Source organism: Phaethon aethereus, assembly GCF_964289735.1.
Source record: "Phaethon aethereus genome assembly, chromosome: Z".
Lineage (NCBI taxonomy): Eukaryota > Metazoa > Chordata > Aves > Phaethontiformes > Phaethontidae > Phaethon > Phaethon aethereus.
This window is the reverse complement of record NC_138577.1, coordinates 79,265,646-79,286,795: the sequence shown is the minus strand read 5'-3', so window position 1 is coordinate 79,286,795 and position 21,150 is coordinate 79,265,646. Positions and strand designations below refer to the sequence as shown.

At 45.6% G+C, this 21,150-nt stretch overlaps 1 protein-coding gene across 2 annotated transcripts in view; it reads left to right on the top strand.

The window, feature by feature from the left end:
* The window catches only part of LOC309415438 (PALM2-AKAP2 fusion protein-like), a gene marked incomplete at its 5' end in the record, with an annotated part of 58,938 nt that extends 39,253 nt beyond the window's left edge, over nucleotides 1–19,685 (top strand). The window contains 3 exons of one of the 2 annotated variants that reach the window (XM_082012963.1): nucleotides 6,965–7,143; nucleotides 10,516–10,554; nucleotides 18,658–19,685. In XM_082012963.1, coding sequence (XP_081869089.1) covers nucleotides 6,965–7,143; nucleotides 10,516–10,554; nucleotides 18,658–18,750 — 311 coding nt within the window. In that variant the 3' untranslated portion in view covers nucleotides 18,751–19,685. The remainder of the gene's footprint in view (nucleotides 1–6,964; nucleotides 7,144–10,515; nucleotides 10,555–18,657) is intronic. The other variant, XM_082012962.1, reaches the window with a different exon arrangement.
* Nucleotides 19,686–21,150: the final 1,465 nt, after the last annotated feature.

The window sequence follows — 21,150 nt, the reverse complement described above, 5'->3', positions numbered from 1 at the left end:
AAAGTCATGGCAAACTTGAATAAGGTCTGGATTTAGTCCATTACCCAGTCTGATTGTGAACTTGGAGTGTTATGCAACACACAAATAGCTAATACTTGGTTTTGTTTCTTCTGCAAACAGGATGATTTTAACCTGTGTTTCTTGCCAAATATGGCAGATGTCAATAATCTGTTTGAAGCGCTATTGTTACTACTACCACAGAATGGCATTTTTGCTATCCATAAACTGAGGTGTTTTGAGCAATGACTGACAAGATATGAGAGACAGGACACTGTAGACTTCAGCTAGGCCAACTTGTGTAAAGGTGTACTCGTGACCACTTTCAAAAACAGCATCATCTGTAGCTGCAAGCGCTCAAAATGAGGCAGATAATGGTTGCTTTTTACTCACAAGTGATGTTGGAAGGGCTGCTGACACTAATGCTTGTTTTAACAGAGCATCTGGGAAAACAGCATACTTCTACTCATTCTTATTTCTCTACACAACAAGGCATTTACTTTGTGTCTGATGTTATAATGTTCGTTGTAAATTACATTCTAGTGAGAATGATAAACTTACATTTATAATGAATCATTCCAGGCAGTTTCCTTTAAATGTCCAACTGCCATCTGTTCAAGAAATAAAATTGGGATCTATTAGCCAATGACTCAAGCTACTGCAATTTGCAGCTGGTGACAAGGCAAAGAATTAATTTCTAAGAAAAGATGAATATGTGGCAATGTGTAAGGACGTCGTTGATCACAAAAACCACAAAGAACATTGCCAAAGTCATTCTTAAATCGTCTACTTTCAGTGCTTTATAAACAGCGGATGTACTCAGCAGAGCTCTCAGCTGGCAGAAATTAACTTGGCAACCATAGCTATGCAGGGTGCCTACCCTCAGCTCATCTTATCCTTGCTGTCCCTTTAGCCAGCTGTGTCACAGGGATGCCTGCAGGCCAAGCCACTCCAAGCATCCAAGCCACTCTCCATCATTTATCAGCAGTCCTGGTTGACAGGGAGGTCCCAGAAGACTGGAGGCTTGCCAATGTGACAAGAAGGGCCAGAAGGAGGATCCTGGGAGCTAACAGGCCTGTCAGCCTGACCTCTGTACCAGGGAAGATCATGGAGCCGTTCATCTTGAGGGTGCTCACAGGGCATGTACGGGGCAACCAAAGGATCAGGCCCAGCCTGATGTGGCACTTTGGGACATGGTTTAGTGGGCATGGTGGTGTTGGATTGATGGTTGGACTTGATGACCCTAAAGGTCTTTTCCAACCTTAATTATTCTCTTATTCTGTGATCCTTAAAAATAGGGAGAAGGAATACCATGCAATCCCTTGGAAGAGTGCAGCAACTTTCATTTTATTTTAATATTTGCAGCATCTTTTCAATATTCCCAAAAACAGAGGCAAAAGGTGATTCAACAGAGGCAACAAAATCTGCCTGTAAAGTTTCATTGCGTCCAGTTACAGAGGTGATTGATGGAGCAGAAAAGAAAATCTACTTGTGGTAGGCACAGTAAGAAATACGCTGTAGAACATGTCTGATACTGTAATCTGAATATCTGATTTCACATAGAAAAATAATAATAATAGTAATAATAAGACTAATAATAATGGTGATAACGATAATAGAAGAAGAAGAAAAAAGAGATATGTCTGTCAGCAAATTGCCATTCCCAAAGAAAGAATTGGTACTCTTCTTTTAACATCAGACTACCTCATCAGAAAGGGATTAGGGGGTCAAGTCTAAATTTGAAAAATCTGTTGCTAATCCTTAAGTGCGGAAGTGTAAACTCACCGGAACTCTTTTGAGGAGGTGCAGTGGTTAAACTTATGTAGCAATGGCCTACCTGTCAGCTTGTTCGTTGGTGGTGGACTAGGCAGAGCAGGGGTCTGGGAGTCCCAGAGTTTACTGGGACTGCTGGTGTTCCCTGGTTATTTATTCCTCCAGTCCCACTTCCCTGCGCTGGAACATCATTATGTGGATAACCGAAACACAAACCACAAAAAGAACTGCAGTGAACTCAACTGCTAATTTGACTGAAGTGTGGAAGATTAACACAATTCATGTGGGTGTATATGTGAAATAAGTGCTAATTACTGTAGACAGCAAGCAGGCTGTTTTTACCACCCTGACATACAACTTTCATAGAACTGACGGTAACACTAAACTTGGTGTCTGCCAACCAGCCAGCACAAGCCAACCCGATTCCTAGTAATAAAGTTCTGTACTGCTAACAAGTATCCTTTAAAGTTGCTTGGGATACATTGAGGCAGCCTTTTAACCAATCTCAGATCACTGGAGCAAGACAGTAATTTCAGCAGAAGGACAACTATGTGTTGTGTGCACACAGAACAAGACCTTCTCCACAGTACTCCTGGAAGGGTGAAGGGAAGAACCTATGCAAGCTCCGTTCCCAAAAAAGTTGCGTTTCCTGCATGACGAAACCCAAGAAAGACCAAAAAAATACTCAGGCATGCCTAAACGGACAGTCATCATGGATATTTGTGGAGCTGTATTTAAATTTGAAAGTTTCCTGTGTTGTTTTGCTGCAGCACCTGCTGCACTTGGCAAGGTGTTGAGCAACTGGCTTGAGTAATCCTGTTCGTCAAAGGAGTTATGAAAATCATTACATGAGGCGTCTTGGTTCAGTGAAGTCTTTTCTGTTGGAGAGAAACCTGTTGTGAGTATTTGCTGTCTCATGACAAGTCATGGGGAGATCCCTAAAACAAGAAACCATGCCTGGGAGAAGCTTTCCTGAAGCTGCCACATCTGCCTTTTTGGTGTTTGTCACCAAAGTATTGCCAGGTGAGGCAGAAGGCATGTTGGACTCCCTTCACTCGCCTGCAGGCGCTCAGACCCATTTGCATGCACATCCAGGAGAGCTGCCCACCAAGCAGTCATCTTCTGTTGTCGGCAGTTGATGAACTAGATGAGAGAATTTCAGTGGATGGCAAAATCCCAGTGCAGGGACTTGCAGTTTAGAGATGCCAGTGATCAGATACCTTTACATTTCAGGGAACTGTTCCCTCCAAATCGTGAGGGATGTGTGTGTGCTGTCGTCTTATTTCTTCTCCTTGCTTTCTTCCCCTGAATGACAGCGGTGGAGCATAAGCCTCTGTCAGAGGAGGCACGTCAGCCTGAAAACCATCTTCCACTTTAATTTTTCACCAGTAAATACCTACACTAAGGAAACTTCTCAGGTTCAACCACAGCCTGAAGATACGTTTTGTATGGTGGGAGGAGAAGCAGAAACTTTGGGGCAAGACTTTTTTAACATCTGTGGCCATTGCAAAAATGTTAATGCCCTGTATACGTGTAAAGAATAAGGATCAGGTATAACACATATGCATGAAACCCTTTTTAAAATGAGAATTTTGAGAAAGGCTAGAACAGCAATGAAGCCTTTGAGTTTATTTATGGAAGATACTGTTTCCTTACCCCTTCGTAAGCACTGGTGTGAAAAAAGCAAAGTTCATCATTCTCTTCAAGGATACCTCTGGATTGCTCATCACTCATACCCTGAACACCTCCAGCAGTGCCTTAGCAGCATCCTGACCCAGGTCATTTGTCACCTGTTCTCCTACTCCCTCCCTAATGGAGGATGTGTATGAAGTGAGAGGATCTTCGAGAGATTCTTTTTTAAATGTTTTCTTTTTTTAAATGTGTCTTTGCATGTTCATGTCGCTCACCTGATGTTCAAGAAGACCAAAGCAGCCCACCTTTCACCTGGAGTGGTAGTGAGGCTCCACTGTACCACAGGGACATTTTTTTACGTACTTCAACTTTCCCCTGACTCTAGCACAGACTAGTCTCCTAAAACAATTTGACTTGCTCAAATACCTTATTTTGAAAAGTTTTCTCTGCTGTGCAGGTGTCTTAAAAAATGCCGATAGCATCTGTAAAATAGTTGCTCTTGCTTGTGTGAAGCCCCATTCTTCCCATCTCCTTTGTACCCCAGGGCTAAAAAAGAGTGTTCTCTATAGGAGCAGCTCCTGCCTGTACCAGATAACACAAGAGGCAGGAAATTAAGAGAAATCAAATTCCAGGAGCTTCCTACTAGATCTCTGAAGCCACAGAGTGGAGGGAGCCATTACCAGAACTGAAGCCACAGAACATTTTTTTGAGTCCCTTTGAAAGAGGAGAAAAATGTGAATATGTAGGTGAAGATTTGGAATGCTGTAGACTGTACTGAATATCTTGCAACAGCTCGAAAGGTGACCTTAGGGGACTGCTTTCCCCTGGAGAGGAAGACAGGTGTGACCCTGTTCCCATTTGAGTCAGAGCACAGTTCCTTTATGACTCAGCTTGGATTTGGGCAAGGACCACCAGTAGTGTCCGTGTGCATCAAGTGTGGGCATGGGACTGTGGAAGTAGAAGGTGCCTGTGATCATCACGTGTCATGACACTTATATGCTGAATGACTCTTCTGCCTGAGAACAGTACCTTATCTGGAATAAAACCTGCCAGAAGAAAATTAACCCAGCAACATTTCTAACATAGTCCAAACTGGCAGAATAGGTCCATGCTGGGCTGGAGCTCTGCATCAGGTTCGCAAGAGTTTTTCTGTGGTTGTTCTGAGAGCCCTGAAGCCTCAGACTGCCCATCATCTAACCGCAACCTCACTGATGGTTGTGCTGGTTGCTTACCTTTCTGCCACTGTTGACACTGGTAGGATATTTCTCTTCCACCTGCCTACCTGTTCTCACAAAATTTTGGGGAACTTGAAAGAGACACTTACTCCTCTCTGAAAAGTAGTTGAAATGATGCTGTGAATTCCTGAGTTTTTAGTGGTATTCAAACACTTACACAGAGAAAATAGGTGTATAAGCATAATTTCTTGTGGCTACAAACCACTGTTTTGCTGTGGGAAAATCTTCCTACTATTTGGGCTGCTCTGTTTGTAAAGAGGGAACTGTGACACTGTTCACAGTGACTCTGCCAGGCATGCACAGAACAGTTGTGTGTTGCTGCTACAAAATGGAAATTGATGGGCCAACCATTTGGGGGGGATGGATCTGCTTGGAGATAGCCCCTTTCTAAAATGCAGATCCCCAAAGCTTACGGTCTGTATTGTTTTCCAGGGGAAGTGGAGTGGAAGGAGCTCCTCTCAAGCATGAGGCTTGTCTGTAGGTGTGAGTGTCCTGTGATGGGTCTGCATCCCTGGGGGAAAGCAAAAGCTGGACAGACATCTGAGAAGCCTGATTCTTCCTGCAATACTTGCATGTGTCCAAGGCAGTTATTTACTAGTGTAAGAATGAAGTAATACAGCAAGATATCTGATCCTTAATCAGGCTGTATATTTTCAGCAGACTTTTTTACCCACTGGACCTAATGGGCAAGGTGACGGTTGTTCTTACTCTCTCCTGCTGAGCAATCCAAGCTGTCACACATGGGTGCATCTGGGCAGCTCAGGACCTGCTCTTGGCCTCTGCATATCTCCTGGTTGTCTGTGGAGCTAGTGCTGGTGCAACCCAGGGAGGAACCTGGGCCCACAGAAATCCCCTCCAGTCTCTGGTGGAGTGATTTAAGGGAGACAAATTCCCAGCCTTCTCCCTGCATGGCCAGCTTAAGATAAGTCTAACCGAGAAACTAGTGATGCTGGGTTTTTCCGTATTGGTCAGAAATTAAACAAGAGCGGCAAGGGGATTTCTGGTGAAAGACCTCTGCCGTGTCAACTCAGGTTTCACTTCTTCCTTCAGTATAAATCCTGCTGAGTCTTACAGGAGGTTTTCAAGGCTGCTCTCTAGTGGCTACCACTGTCATGATGCTTTTTGGAGGAGCAGCTAGCATTTTCATTTGTCTCAGCAACAGGAAGTTTCATGAAAATCTGAACAATCCTTCTGACTACTTCACTTACTTGCAAGGGTTTGGGGATAGATTTTTTTTCTCCTCTGTTTCTTTCCCATCCATTGAACTGTCCTGCTTCAAAGAGCTGACATGCTATGGAAAAGGGAACCTGCTTTTGGTTCAACATTGCTTTCTCCTGTCATAGCTGAGGACCTCTGCACCTTATTGCCATGACCTGCTGCTGTTGTCCTCATTCTTCTCACCAGGATGAGGTGGATGGTTCACCCCAGATCACTCTCATCACACCTGGTGATGAGAAGCACAGGCGGTTCTCCCTGGAGAAGCATGGGTTGTCCACCCCCTGAGCTCTGCCACAGCTCATTGCAATGGTCTCCTTGCTCTGTCCTGCCTTTTACCCACCTCTTTAGCTGGGGTCACTCTTCCTGAAACAGGCTCCCCTGGATGAAATGGGTTCAGTCAGAGAGAGCAGCCTGACTTTTCTCTGACTTTCCTCTGACTTTCCTCCCACCCGGAGACTGAAGGACCCCATCTGAATGAGGGGTGTGTGGGACAGAGACCCCATCCTGCTCTGCCACAGGTCTCCAGGAGCACCTTCTGTGACTTGCAGGGAACAGCTGCAGGGACGAGTAGCACCAGGGCCCAATCCAAAGCCTTTGACGCTCACAAAGCAGATAAAAAGCACTGGAAGAAGATAAAAAGACAGCAACACTTAACAAGATGCCTTCTGTGGATGACTAACATGTTGTCCGTGGCACACAGTGGTGGCATCCTGTGCGTTGCATTGTCCGAGCCAGAAAAAAAATCATCTTGCAGTTTTGTGGAATCTTACATTTCCAGAACACTGAAATGTGTCCTGTAGGAGTGAACAGGGGTAATTCAGCCAGATACTACTGTAAACAATAGTGGTGGGTTAGATTTGCATTGTATTATCTGGTAACTCTTACAGGTTTTGTAAAAAGATTTTGTAGTGTTTCGGTGTAGTGCATTTCAGGAAGAGGGAGAGTGTTGAAAGCTCATGACCATCCTGATTTACCAGATTGTTTCATAGACTTCATTCCAAACTACTTCGTTCAAACCCCATTGAAAATGCTTCTCCAGCTGTTGTCTTTTGGAAACAACTTGTGAGTCCTTCAACTTAGAAGGGTTGCTCCTTTTCATGTCATTGCAGGAAAGATAGAGAAGATCAAGCCTCCTTCGTCCCCCACCACAGAAGGTCCCATCTCACAGTCTGACCCACCACCCGAAGAGCCTGCGGGAGCCCAGCGACCCAAGAACCTGATGGAGACCCTCATGGAAGATTATGAAACACACAAAACTAAGAGACGAGAAAGGATGGACGACAGCAGTGTAAGTGCAGTTTTCCTTTTCACTGTTTGCTCTGTCCTAGAGACCATGACTCACAGGAACCAACATTCAGACAACAAAAACTTTTATTTCCCAAGAATCTGCTCAGGAGACCTTGCAAGTGTGTAAGGATTTTAACACATTGTAAGGGCCAGTGTGTTTGAAATGGAAGGATGAGGGCCAGTGGAAAGGAAAAGAGAGTGTCACTGCAAATATCAAAGGCAACTCATATTAAATTTCATTTTAATTAATTAAGTCAATTAATAGTAAGGGCAGTGAGTAGCTGCCCTGCAATGGGCAGACTCTGTTAATTCACACATCACCAATGGGTTATTTTAGTGGCTCTTTGAACTTTGTGGATCAAGCATGTATTCGTGCCTGTGTTTGTAGACCCCCAGTGTGGTCAGGATTCAGTTTAAGTGGATAACTTCCCCAGAAACCACCCCTTGCAGAACTGGCTTGGGAGGAATGTCTTAGAAATTAACTTGGATCCTTCAGTGGGCAGCGTGCTCTTTCCCACTGGATTTGTTGTCTTCCACTCAAACAGAAAATCAGACTGAATTTCAGTTTGTAAAATGAGTGCCTGCATTTCAGTCATTACTGTAGTAGAGTTTAACCCAATTAAGGTGTTCTTTATTGGAGGCAGTAATAAGAAGAGCAATAAATTTCATAGCTGGAAGTAACACAATTCAGGTGCAAACGCTATACAACCTGTTTCCCAACAGGGCACGAGGAGTTTCTTATGCAGACTCATTATTACTGTGGGCAATGAGTGCAGAAGGTAGTGAGATACAAGTATGATATAAAACTTCTTAAATGGACACAGTGTTTGCTGAAGCAGCCACAGTCCTCCAGACATTTCCGAGAGATGTCACAATGATGACCTCAGCACCAAGGAGCTCATGCTCCAAACAAATTGATTCCTAGTAATGTTCATTAAAGATAGAGTTTCATTAGGTGTATGGAAGTAAGTTTGTAATGTGAATACTGCACTACTCTGACAGCTTTTAATCATTACTGGTGAATATTGCACAGTAGGATAAGATACCTAAAATCAGAAGGAATGCGATGTGAAGCAGTTGTGTTCCATTCTGCTGGTTAACTAAGATGTAGTAGGAGGGATAACTCAAAACGTGAAAAGATTAATTTCCAGTGCACACCAGAAATTTTCTGGTCCCTTCTTCTACTGAAGCTGTTGAGAAACAGGATCTTGTCCATCAGGCTCCTGCTGCCACGTAGAAAGCCAGATAATGCACAAGAGTATGCCTTGTTCTGGCAGTGGCATCTTAGGGCCATGTCTTGGGAAGGAGCCACTCTCTGGCTTCCCCTCCCTCCCTGAAGCACCCAGTGAAATGGGGTGGCTCCACTTGCTTTGGTGGGTGCTGTTTTCTGGCATATCCCCAGAGGAACTCTTTCCCTGAAGGGCGCTCAGAGGCTTGCAGGAGACATGTCACACCCTCACACCCTTTGCAGAAGCCAGCAGGAACTTGAAAAGAAGAGGGTCATGAAAGTCCTGCCATGCAAACCAGGACTGGTCCTCGTGAGTCCCTTAGCAAGCGTCTGTCAGTCTGGTGGCTTGAAAGCTCGGCATAGCAGAGAAGCTTCTCTACTAAAGAGGTGACACTCAGCTGGTACTCACCCGGCACTTTTCCTCCATTCCCGTGAAGAGCGAAGGTGACCTGCCCAGCCCGTGAAGCAGTGGCTTGTGGCTGAAATCTTCTCCCACGGCTGTGGTGGCCACGTGCCGTTTGTTGTGCGTGTTGTAGCGCACAAAAGACATGTAAGATGTCATTAGGCCTAACTCCTCTGCTCAACTTAACCTGAGTGCAACTCCTCAGGTGCTTGCAGAGCTGCACATCTGCCCCTTAGAAAGCAGGTTGGCCATGATTGCATAGTTTCTTCTGTAGTTTGGAGAGATGTCCTGACCAGAGCGCTGGTCTGGGCAGCGTCTGACCAAAGAGGTGTGCTCTGGGTGCCAGCTCAGCTGCCCGCTGCTGCTGAAGCTGCCCAGGCACTAACCACCCAAAGATGCACTGCTGGAGCAATGGTGCCGGTCAGACAACTTGTGGGATGGATCCTTTTCTGGGGCAAATTGTCAAGGCTGCAGTGAATTTACAGAGCCCCAGTACACACCAAAGTCCCCACAGTGTTGCGGTTTGTTGTTATTCTCCTCTTCTCTAAGCCCATTGCATACAGCCAAACAAGATTTACATTCTTACTGCTGCCAAAATCCTATTAGAGGGCAATGTCCTGCAGAGCCCAGGGAGAGCTTCCTCAGACCAGCAGGAGTGTTTTGTTTCTCTTCCCTGCCTTTCTTCGCTCTCCTTTTGTAAAGAATTCCCACCATTGACAGGGGGAAGATAAATCAAATAAGAAGGGCTGCACTTGTACCACTGTTAGTTTGAGCTAATATTTTACATGCCAGGCTAAGCAATAATTATTTAAACAACAAATAGCTTTGATGTGTTGGCAGGGGACATTTGACAATCTCAGGAAGATTTCTGTAACTAATGAAACAAAGGAGGATATCACTGGCCTGTTTTTAAATATATGTGAAATGTAATGGGGGAAGGAGCATAACTGACAACCAGACAGGCAGCTGCCACTTGGAGCATTAAGTCCTGAGAGCTGAATGTGGCTCAGCATTGCCCTTTGTGAGCGAGGGGACCCAGAGGCTTCCTCAGGTGCTGGGAGCAGTCAGGATGCTGCGGCACCCAAGGCTGAACCCAGCCCGCGCTGCTGCAGGGGCAGAAGGCAGCAGCCACCGTCTCCTGAACGCGATGCGGAGAGGTTTGATGTCCATGGAAACTCACCCTCGAATGCATAGCACACCAGCAGTACTGATGTATAGAGCTTCATAAGACACACCAAAAGGCAGGAGGGTGGTTTCCTGCTGAAACGCTGAAGACGTCTACCCTGTCTCTCCTTTAAACATCACCTCCTTCTGTTTTATGTCTGGCTTCAGTGGCTACAACGCAGCCGCTCTGGCTGGGGCTTGCAGGTTTTGCCTTTCAGAAAGCGAGGGCAAATCAAGCGCATCTGCTCTTGGAAGAACTTCGCTGCCCAGGCAAAGGGGCGGTTTCTTCCAAAGAGGATGTGTTACGGTAGAGGTTTCAACAGGTGAGAAAAAGAGAAAAAGCAGCAGCAAGAAAACGGGTCAAGCACTGATGGTAAACAAGACTGAGACTGGCCAAGCAACGTCATTAAAAAAACACTAAACTGACTAATTTTTTTTTTTTTTTATGACACCAAGTTGCTTGAAATCTTACACTCTGGGATGTGCCAGTTCTTGCAATTTCTTTTATTTTGTTCTTGTTTCCTAGTTATACCATGCTTGTTCAATGTACTAATGCTGGTCTTTTCCCTTTCTACCAGTACACCTGTAAATTACTGTCTAGCAAGGTTACTTCTGAGGTACCTTTCAACTGCTTATTTATTTTTCCTTCCTCTTGCATGGTGATTCCAAGTGCATGTTGCTGCAATTTGCATTTTCATACTGTGTGCCAGTGCTGTTTCATATCAAAACCAGGATGCAAATGTGTGTGTGGGATATTCCTTTTTATCTCTCATCAACAAATATTTGTGTGGCTGGTTTTCTAACCCTTGGATTCTAGTTACAATTTCTGGCCTGGGAGGGGTTGTAATTAAAGGGATGGGAGCTGTTGCCCAGGAGCATTCCTGAGGTGTGAAACCAGAACTTCTCCTTAATCCTTGTTACCATTTAGCTGGCAAAGCTAAACCTGGGATCCAAGCATCCTCAGATGCTGAGTGAAACTGCTGTGGCATTCCTTTGTCTCTGATTACAATGTATTTAGTACTATTAAAATCTCTAGTGTTTTGTAAAGAATCTTCACACCAACCTTTCATCTGTAGAAGAGGAGAGTCAGATCCAAGTGCACAGCCTCAAGTCTGCTGAATTTTGTGAACCCGTCCTTGTCCCTGTCTGTTGCGATGTGATGACTGATCAGAGTCCCACAACTCGGCATCAGTGTTGGTCTCAGAGTAGAAGAAAACCAGACCTGCTAAAGAAAGGGTGTATACGGTGACATTTGGTATTTTAGCAAGGCAGTAACTTGCACAGTCCTTATCCTTACAGTGCTGGACTCAAGGCAACAATTTTAAGTGCAGAGAGTTGATACCAACTACACATTTGCAACATTTGTTAGCAACAAGGTGCTCACTAATGTGGATATTTCAATGGCCTGTAATTCTCTGTGCAGACATATGTGTAAGTCTGGTCTTCTCTAAGAGACACAAACAGACTGTGGTAATGACTGACATTAATTTGTCCATCATCATCGTTTTTTTATAAACATGAACTTTCAAGTATTTCCCAATTCCATTAATATATTTGACCATATCAGCTACCTCAAGGCAAGTATATGGACATTTACTGTCCTGGGAAGTAAAGCAAAGGCGAGTCTATGCCATTTCCTATTCATTAAATAATTTAGTGTGGGTTTTATCTCATTGGTACCAGCCAGTGACTGATCTTTGTGTAGAGTATTTATAGAGAGTTAATCAGTATAAGAGCAGTGTGCTGTAAGAGACCTGGTTTTAAACACAGGTTGGGCCTCTTCTCCCCCATGATATCTGCACAATAATCTGAGTTATGGTTTATGAATTGTAAGTAGTGATCAGAGCATTTGATGTTTGATGAGCTATGGATGTCGTCTATCTGGACTTCTGTAAGGCCTGTGACATGATCCCCCACAACATCCTTCTCTGTAAATTGGAGAGAGATGGATTTGATGGGTGGACTGTTGGGTGGATGAGGAATTGGTTGGATGGTCACATCCAGAGGGTAGTGGTTGATGGCTCAATGTCCAGATGGAGATCAGTGACGAGTGGAGTCCCTCAAGGGTCCATGTTGGGACCAGTGCTGTTTAATATCTTCATCAGTGACATAGACAGTGGGATTGAGTGCACCCTCAGCAAGTTTGCAGACCACACCAAGCTGAGTGGTGACACACCTGAGGGATGGGATGCCATTCAGAGGGACCTGGACAAGCTTGAGGAATGGCCCTGTGTGAACCTCATGAGGTTCAACAAGGCCAAGTGCAGGGTCCTGCACCTGGGTCAGGGCAACCCCCAACATCAATACAGGCTGGGGGATGAAGAGATTGAGAGCAGCCCTGAGGAGAAGGCCTTGCGGGTACTGGTGGATGAAAAGCTGGACCTGAGCCGGCAATGTGCGCTCGCAGCCCAGAAGGCCAACCGTGTCCTGGGCTGCATCCAAAGCAGCGTGGCCAGCAGATCGAGGGAGGGGATTCTGCCCCTCTGCTCTGCTCTGGTGAGACCCCACCTGGAGTCCTGCGTCCAGCTCTGGAGCCCTCAGCACAGGAAAGACATGGACCTATTGGCGCGGGGCCAGAGGAGGCCACAAAAATGATCCACAGGCTGGAGCAGCTCTGCTGTGAGGACAGGCTGAGAGAGTTGGGGTTGTTCAGCCTGGAGAAGGCTCTGGGGAGACTGTATTGCAGCCTGCCAGTACTTAAAGGGGGCTTGGGAGAAAGATGGAGACAGACTTTTTAGCAGGGCTTGTTGCAACAGAACAAGGGGTAATGGTTTTAAACCAAAAGAGGGTAGATTCAGACTAGATATAAGGAAGACATTTTTGACAATGAGGGTGGTGAAACCCTGGCCCAGGTTGCCCAGAGAGGTGGTAGATGCCCCATCCCTGGCAACATCCCAGGTCAGGTTGGACGGGGCTCTGAGCGACCTGATCTGGTTGAAGTTGTCCCTGCTCATTGCAGGGGGTTGGACTAGATGGCTCTTAATGGTCCAAAGATTCTATGATTCTATGTTATGTGAGAGGCAGAAGCTGAGGTGTGGATTTCATGTGTCCAGCCCTTGGCCCTCTGCTGGGAACGGTTGTGTGTCCGCCTTGTAAAATGATAATCATGCAAGGAGTAGTGAGCTGGAAATGAATATGCATGGATGGGAAGGGGGTAGAGATGAAAAAGGCTGCAGGACACAGTGATTCTGTATGCAGGTGAAAGAACGTCACTGGGCTACTCCCTGAAGAAACCATTTGGTTCTCACTGGAAACCTCTAGCTGAAGCCAGGCAGTTGTTTAGGAAGGAACAGCAAGACTCAAGACATGATGCCCCCCTACTCTGCGCTGATCCCACAGCTGAGCTGTGTCTCCTGTTCACCGGAGCTCTCTGTAATCTGCTCGCTGCAGGCACGTGGCTCAATTTTAATCGCGGTGGGCAGCGCTGGCGCCGGCCCGGCTGTGCTTGCACTGGCTGGGCGCGGGGGCTTCGCGCAGTCGGCCTGGCGGTTTCGCTCTGGAAAGCAGCAGACCCCCAGCCGGGTACGGTAACTGCTGAAGTTAAGCTACATGCGGTAAACCATAGCCTGCTTCGCTAGGTTGATGTGGTTTCATCACCTCCAAATTCCTGCAGCCTGTGCTAAAAGCACTGTCTGCTGTTTCAGAGCCACAGATAACTAGGTGCCTGCACGTATAGAGATTGTTTTTATCGTCGAAATATTCTGCTTTTGTCCTTACAACTATACATATCTTCAAATTTACAGGACATTATCCTGAGTTTGCCTAGTAGCAATCATGCTGTAGGAGATACTGCAGTAAGGTGACTTTTATGCAGCATTAAAGGCTACTGCCGAAAATTTTTGTGTTGCAAAACAGAAAACCAACATACTACGTTTGATGTCAGAGGACACACGATTTATGTTTTAATACTGACCAGCAGCCGTATAATGCTGTTACTGTCTTGTTTCAGGTAAACACATTTGTAGGTAAACATACAGGTCTGGTGTATTCAGTGAATAGCATTAAGTAGGTACAGTAAAGAAAATACCTTTTTACTGGAGAAATAGATGTTCTTAGTCCCTCAGTATTTCCAGTTTTATATTAAAGGATTTAGTGTATTGTTCCTGAGTGGGAATATTCACGTCTGCTGGAGCAGGCATCCCGTGCCCTGCCTTTGTGCTTCTCTTCGTGCACAGTGTGTTCCACAGAGGTGTCTTGTGCAGTGACTCTCCCCCATGGTGCTTGTAGATTTTAGACAGCCAGGCCTTTGCATTTTCTGTTTTTGTTCCTTTTAGTTCTTCCAGGTCCAGATGGGAAGAATCAGTAAAATACTAAGCTCCAGAAAAATCATTTTGCTTCCACATCGGTTCTGCTGCTACTGTTCAATAAAATTAGCCTGCACTGTACAGCAGTCAGTTTCGTTCAGTGATGGGGATAAGTATCCTCTGGACTAAAGCATATCTGTATTTTGCTTTTTGTTCTCTTCTTGCCAGTTAGAGAGCAATATTGTTACATCTGTTGGAGGGAAACTTGGGACAGGTTAGTCTCCATCTCTAGGATGGACAGATAATTAATCTTGCACCCGACAGCGTGTCATGGTTTAACACAGCTGACAACTAAGCCCCTCACATCCTCTGGCTCACTCCCCCGAGACGGGGGAGAGAATCAGAAGGGTAAAAGTTGGAAAACTCATGGTTTGAGATAAAGACAGTTTAATAGTAAAGCAAAAGCCGTGCACACAAGCAGAGCAAAGCAAGGAATTCATTCACCCCTTCAGCCATCTCCAGGGAAGCAGGGCTCCATCACGCGTAATGGTTTCTTGGGAAGACAGACTCCTTAAGTCCACAGACTCCTTAAGTCCGAATGTCCCCCTCTTCCTTCTTCTTCCCCCAGCTTTATATACTAAGCATGGCGTCATATGGTATGGAATATCCCTATGGCCAGCCTGGGTCAGCTGTCCTGGCTGTGCCCCTTCCCAGCTTCTTGTGCACCTCCCCGCTGGCAGAGCATGGGAAGATGAAAAGTCCTTGACTGACTATAAGGACCACAACTACTTAGCAATGACTAAACCATCAGTGTGTTATCAACATTATTCTCATACTAACTCCAAAGCACAGCACTATACCACCTATTGGGAAGAAAATTAACTATATCCCATCCAGAACCAGGACACAGTGGTAGCTGTTTCAATCTTCTCTTTTTTTTTTTTTTTCCCCAAAATCCTCAAAAATAAATGATACCTGTCAGGAAGGAGCCCTCTGCAATTCTTAGCAAGATCCCAGAGCTGCAACCACAAGATCCACCCAGAAATTTTTTGCAAAGAGAGGTGAAGAGTGGCATGTATCTTGGTACGTTTGTCTTTCCCTCCCACCTACTTTGCTCTCCAAATTCCTCCTCTTCTATCGCGGCTAATAGTCAAATTGTCGCTCACAAATAAGACCTTTTTTGTAACATTGCTTTTTTCACTGATGTGGCCTTACCATTAGGATGTAGCCAGCTCAGTTCTTCAGCCCAAACTTGAGTGAACTTTCTGCTTCACGACCTTTCTGATTTTCGGTATATACCTTCTGCGTGCAGCTATGAGCCTGGCTGCCTTAGGACACCCTGATCACCCAAGCCTTGTCGTGCCTGGGTCACCAGCCTGCACTCACTGAGCTGATGCATCATCAGGGAGGACACTTACAAAGCGTTGAGGTAGCATTTTGTAATGTGGCCAAAATGCAGCATGTTACGGACCCCCAAAACAGCCACAACAACAAAAGTAGAAGTATTTCCTTCCTTTGACCTGCTGTGGAGACCCTGTGGGTGCTGAACTCATGATGGGTCTACAGACAGCCCTGGTATCTGCCAAGAATATTTTAAAATGGAGATCGTTTGCTATTTTAGGCAAGCGGCTTGCTGGGTTGTGAATTCAATGCTCCATTGAGGGTCCCAATTCTCACTCAGTCGTTCCAGTTGCATGCTATAATTACGCCATTGTTTCCTCTAGCGGGTGTAAAACTGACACAGCCTAGTAAAAATGAGGGTTATTTTAGGTCAAACACTCTTTTCAGTAGATGAGAAGAATAATTCTGGAGTAACTATTCAAAAGGACCTTTAGCTTATTAGTACCTGCTCTACTATTTAGAGGGCTTGTTTATTAATATATTAATTCTAAGCCAGATGCTAGTAGTGTTTTCCTCCAAAGGCTAAGTCCACATTCAATGCCCTCATGGTATCTCTACTATAACTGTGGAAACAGTTTTCCTTGCAGCAACCAGCAACATTTGCAGAAGTAGATTAGCTTCTGGGCATGTTTGCAGACAGGGGATAAATGGAAGAAACCTTGCTGCCATCTTTTAAGACAAAGATGAGCTGACTGATGCAAAGCAGAAACCTTTGAAGTTTAAGGGTCTTGACTGTTGCAAGCCATCATGAGAGACCATCACAACATTGTGATTTCCAGCAAGGAAGACACTGACTGGAAAGTGTTGTAAATTATGTAAAATCCATTTTATTTTCAGATGGCATAAATCTGCAGGCCAAATTCAGCATGTAAATATCAGGTTTTGTTTGAAATTTATGCTGAATTTGCTGGTTTTTTATGTAAATTTCAATACTCAGAGAGGAGGACAGTAATTTTCTGTGGTTTATTTAATCATTATCACATACTGGTTTTGATAGTCTCCTGTCTAACAGTATTCATCTGTTGCCATAAAAAAAAAATCACTGTTTTTTTCTCCTCCTTCATTGCTAACCCTGGAGCAGTCATTGTCTTGTCTTATTCTGACAAGATAATAAGATGATGCCCTGATAACCCAGTCCCAGTTTTGCTTCTCCAAAAGCAACTGCTTTCTTTAGTTTGGCTTGTCTTTCCCTGGTTCGGGCACTCAGAATCCCAAACATGCAGTTTAAACCGCTGGTTCTCATCCCTGTAGTGGGAGTAGCTCCAGTACACTCCTTACAAGGCTGATGGCTCGGAAGGAATTTTTTTACTGATTGCAGGTTGGGGTTTTTTTGAGGAATTGTTAGATTTGTGAGCACATTTGCCCTCTACTGGGTAAAATAGGAACTGCTCCCCCTTTCCATTGGTTGCTCTGCAAAAAGAGGAGGCATGATTTTTTGGGGCAAATTTTCAGCAAAAAACACCTCCAGTGGACCTGGACCAGCTTTGTAGCCCTGGTCAGTGTCAGGAAGCAGATGGAGCTTTAGCTCAAAATCGTCTCTGTTGGCTGGATTTTGCCTTTAGTTCTTTGGCTTGTTCATGGTCATAGTCTAAAGAAACCAGGAAGGCAAAAAAATAATAAAGCTGGCAAAACTCCACCCCCTCAGCTACTGAATGGAAGTCTGGGTCTTAGCATAGATGCAGAAGTGTGTTCTTATTCCCATAAGCAAAGATAAGGCCTGTAATTTCAGCTGAGTTCAGAGCTGGTTTTGCCTGTACAGGAGCCCCTAGTACTTGTGCGCTTTTCCAGTCACGGCTTGTCACGAGCTGAAATAAGAGTGTCTTTAGTCTTAAATTATTTCTTTTTCATCTAGTCAAGTCCTCACTGCATCTGACTTTCTACGCAGAAGAATAAAATAGCATCATCCTCTCTCAAAAAGCCAGCTAATCTTCTGCAGTCAAGGAGTGTGTGGAGCAGCGTGCAGGAAGCATTAGGGACCAGGGATGGCACGCATTGTGTCAGTGAACAGGTTTGCTGGGAGTTTTTTTACAATTTTTTTTTTTTCCTAACTGACTATTTAAACATTTTAGGAGTTTACTTCTCTGGGAGGGCTGGTTTAAAACACGTTGAGGACACTGAACGTTGGCAGCTTTGTATAGTTTGATCGTGGAGCTGTTATTCAGTGGCGGTCAGAAAATAACGTTGCCACGTGCTTCTGTAAGAAGGCCCCAGACCCCTTTGTGTCCCACCCTGCTGGAAGGAAAACACCCACGGCCGTGCGTTGTTTGCCGAGGAATACATCGGATGCATGTCACAGTAACACCTTTTGGTTTTGCCTGACTTTTTTTTAACCTTGTTAAAACACATTATTAAAACTGTTTCTTACTTCTGTAGTTAATGGTGTCTGTGCGTGCATATGTATCATACATATAGGGTGTACGTTTCTACGTGTGTGTATGTGTAAGTGTATCGGGGCCCATCTCGTAACCAGACTCTGTGGGCTGTGCGGGTCGCGGGTCCTCCGTGTGTAAATCTCCTTCCCCGTACGCACGGAGTGGTTTTTCACTCCACGAGCACTTCGGCCACAGCACGTAGGCTTTCCCATCGGCGTAGCCGCAAGCCGAAGGCCACGGGAAGGAGGTGCGGGGGGGGCCGCCTCCTTCCGCCTGCGGGGCCGACGTGCTGCGACGCGCAGCGGACGCACTCCCCGGCTGCTCCTGCAGCTCCGAGGCAGCCTCCGGACGAAGCCGCCGGGCGGCGCATTCCCAGGCAGGGTCGGGGCAATGCGCCACCGGGCTGGTCAGGGGCAGCCAGCGGGAGCTCTCCCGAAGCCAGCTGGGTGCTGCCAGACGGCCGCTTCTGTCCTCTCGTGCTGTGGCTTTGCTCGTGTGTGCCGTCCCCCCCGCCCCTTCACATCAGCAAGTGCTTCATCGCATGAGTCCTCCCAGTTTGCACGAGGTGCGGCACTGGGAGCCCTGCGGGAAGGGCTGGCCCGGCTGGCCGCTGCCCACCCGGGTGTGTGGCGTGGGGCACCCCGGCACGAGGGCCATGGGCAGCTGAGTGACGTGCTGTGTTTTCCCTTTCTCCCCTGACCAGGTCCTCGAGGCGACCAGAGTGAACCGCAGAAAGAGTGCTCTGGCGCTGCGCTGGGAAGCCGGCATTTATGCCAACCGGGAGGAGGACGAATAACCACGATGCAGCGCAAAGACAGCGACCAGGCATGCCGAAACCAAAAAAAGATAAAGGAAGAAGAAAAAAAACAACAACAACAAAAAACACACAGAGAAACACCACAAAAACAGCAGCATTTTAGTCCAATATTTATTAAATACACAACAAACTCAATGATGCACACAGACACAGAAATGATCCAACTCCTGGCAATCCTAAAACAACAGGAAAATCCCACCTAGAAAATACCCCTTCTCTTTCCCTCCATCCCCCATCTGAAATAATGCAGTGACGGGGAGGGCGCGGGGGGTGGGAGTGCTCGGGTTGGGGACAAGGGGCTGGTTGTCCCCATGGACCGGAGAGGCTGCAGGCGCATGGCGGGAGGTCGGCGTGGAGGAGCCTGCGGCCCGGGCTCGTGCTTCCCGCTGACCGAATTGACAGCCCTGCCTTGCCCCCAGGATCACCGTCCCCCCAGCAGCTCCTGTCGGACCCTCCTGCGGTTCCTTCGCCTCCCACAGCCGCTGCACCGAGACCATCATCGTTACTTTGGTGTACTCTATCCAGCCACAAAACCCAACGATACTGCCCTCTGTTGCTATTTTTTTGAAGGACTGAAGGGTTGGATTTGGGATCGGGGTGGTTTTTTTAGGGGGGTGGGTTCTGCTCCCCTTTCTAGTAGTTTAGCTGTTAAAAAGGAAAAAAAAAAAACCCAAACCAGGGAGGCAGTTATTGCAAATGTACAATCCAGTAGACTCAGTCAAACAGTCCTTGTGTTGCAAACACAAGCCATCACAATTTAGGAGTGGAATAGATGGGGATGAGAGCTAAGCCAAATGGATTACCTTAGCTTTAGGATCCTACATGCTTGCAATATCACCTGAGCTCCAGGTTCTCAGCATATTTACGTAACAAAGTTTCTAAATAGAAAATCTGTATTTAGCGGATGACAACTATTTTTTGATGGTGGGGAGGGAAAAGAATCGCGTATGTGTAAAATCTATGAAGATGGGTAATTTGAAGTTGAAAGGTAGTGGGAAAGGGATACAAATAAAGGACATTTAATTTTTAAATGAGGCAATAATTGAACTAAGCCAGACTCTGGCCTAGAAAGAGGTATGAAATAAAGAGGAAGGATAGTTACGTCTTCAACTATATTTATACAACATAAAAAGCCTTTGAAGTAGAGTGCTTTGTGGAAGTCCTCACGTTTCCAGGCAACAAAAAAGCTAAAGGGCATAATGAGTTGGAAGGAGTGAGCAAGGAAGAGCAGACAAGGGAAGAAAACATTTTTCCCATTCAGCCAGTGTTTTCAGCGCTACAAGCAAACCATAGAGCCTTTAGTTATTGCTTAGGCTTGGGATCAGCAGTGAAGGATTAGTGTGGATCTGTGTGCGTATTGGCATGTGTGTGCATGTGTGTGTGCGGGCGTGTGCGGGTGTGTGCGTGAGGCTGGCATACCAGAAAGTGTATGGCAGTGCGTGTACTGATTATATTCTCCAAAGCTGTTTACCAGCTACATGGGTGAGTGCTAATTTCTTTTTTTTTTTTTCTGAAAGGGGATATAAAAACAAGGCACTGAGTTAATGCAGTATTTGTGATATTAAAATTTGACCCAACATGGTATTTGCATGAGTCACAATTGCAAAGTATTGACCAGTTTTGTAAGCTGACAATTAGGAAGAGAAATGTGGTATTTATTCTTGTGCTTTGTATTTGTATGTAGTGTAGAGGCTGCGGGTTTACTCCTTCTTTTCACGCAAGCAATACAATAGGAATATTTTACAGCTGGGAACCATAATTTCTGGACTAGAAACCAGCAAGTTTAGGAGGTGAAAGAAAAAAAAGACACTGAACTTTTTTCTATACAAGTCTTTTTTATAAACAATTATCATTTTGGCATCTTTTTAAAAAAATCATTAGCTGGGATACTGGTCCTCCCTTAAGCCTTTCCTTGGTTTCATGACCTGCTGTAACAGTGAGCTCATTTAAAATGAGTACCGATACTGTGAACATACTCTGGTGCTTTTCTTAAACAAACACAGAGCTTGCAACCAAATTATTCCCCCTCCCACCTCACACTTCAGTTTCTCCAGCATGTGATTTCTATCCATGGACACTCATTTTGAGGCTTATTTTCAGGGAATTGTAGCAGATGCAATCATACATACCTGTTAACTCAGTTCCATCAATTGTGTCTCGTAAGTGCTGTTGACCGGAAGAAAACCCTGCTGAACTGAGTGTTCACTGTGATAAGGGCAGCAAGCTTATCCCAAGGATGCTCTCTAAACCCAGGTGCATGGGGAGGCACTGTGCCTGTGAAGGAGTTACATACCTAGTGAAGTGGACCCATTGCTCAGACACGGCAATTGACAGTGAACTGTGAGTTGCGTCTGCAGGCAGGTCGTTGCCGTAAGACTG